The following is a 720-nucleotide window of genomic DNA, read 5'->3' as shown; positions in this document are numbered from 1 at the left end:
TTCGTCTATTTGCCACCCACTGGTGTTTGGCATGGGTGAAAATAAAAAATTTTCCAACTTAAAGATTCAATATTATAAACGAGCCAAGTGACTTGAACTAGCTTTATCTTTGATCTTCCTTAAACAATCAGGTTGAATAGAATCAGGCTACCAGCCGAGCTTAATCACAGGTTTCCCGGGTATTATATGTTTTCAAAGACAGAAATATTAGTTGATCTACAGGCAGTAAACACATCCATCACCTTGGAAAAATAAACAATCGATATGGATATTCTTAATAAATTTGCAACCCCATAGATTCAAAAAACAATAATGTTTACTTTCTTCATAAAATATCAACAAATAATTAATATCACCCCCTATATGTCAAAACAACTAAGAAACAAATTTATAATTTCAAGCATTTACACTGTATTACCACACGTAGTATTTTTCTGGATAAGAATGCTTGGATTTTTTACACTATATGTGTTTTCTATTGCTGAGCATATTAAATTTGTGAGAAATACTGATACAGACTCAGCTGATGATTTTGTTTACATTATACAATTTGGTCTCTTTCAGCTTTACTTTGTATCTAAATCTCTTATCCACGGCAACATCTTTGGATTTTACTTAGGAATAGCTCTAATGATACATAATACAGTTCTCACACTATTTGCTCCTAAAACGTCACCTGCAGATTTGTCCAAAAAATATTGGGTTGTGCTTTATTTAATT

At 31.7% G+C, this 720-nt stretch overlaps 1 protein-coding gene across 1 annotated transcript; it reads left to right on the top strand.

Annotated features, from left to right (window-relative positions):
* Nucleotides 1-363: 363 nt before the first annotated feature.
* On the top strand, nt 364-720 carry VICG_02080 (uncharacterized protein; the record flags this gene model as incomplete). Its single annotated transcript, XM_007605463.1, has 1 exon — nt 364-720. A coding segment is annotated over one exon (357 nt), but the record flags the coding sequence as incomplete, so codon positions are not given.

The sequence above is a fragment of the Vittaforma corneae genome, assembly GCF_000231115.1.
Source record: "Vittaforma corneae ATCC 50505 unplaced genomic scaffold supercont1.28, whole genome shotgun sequence".
Lineage (NCBI taxonomy): Eukaryota > Fungi > Microsporidia > Nosematidae > Vittaforma > Vittaforma corneae.
Note: the sequence above shows the minus strand (reverse complement) of the source record. Positions and strands in the feature narration are given on the sequence as shown.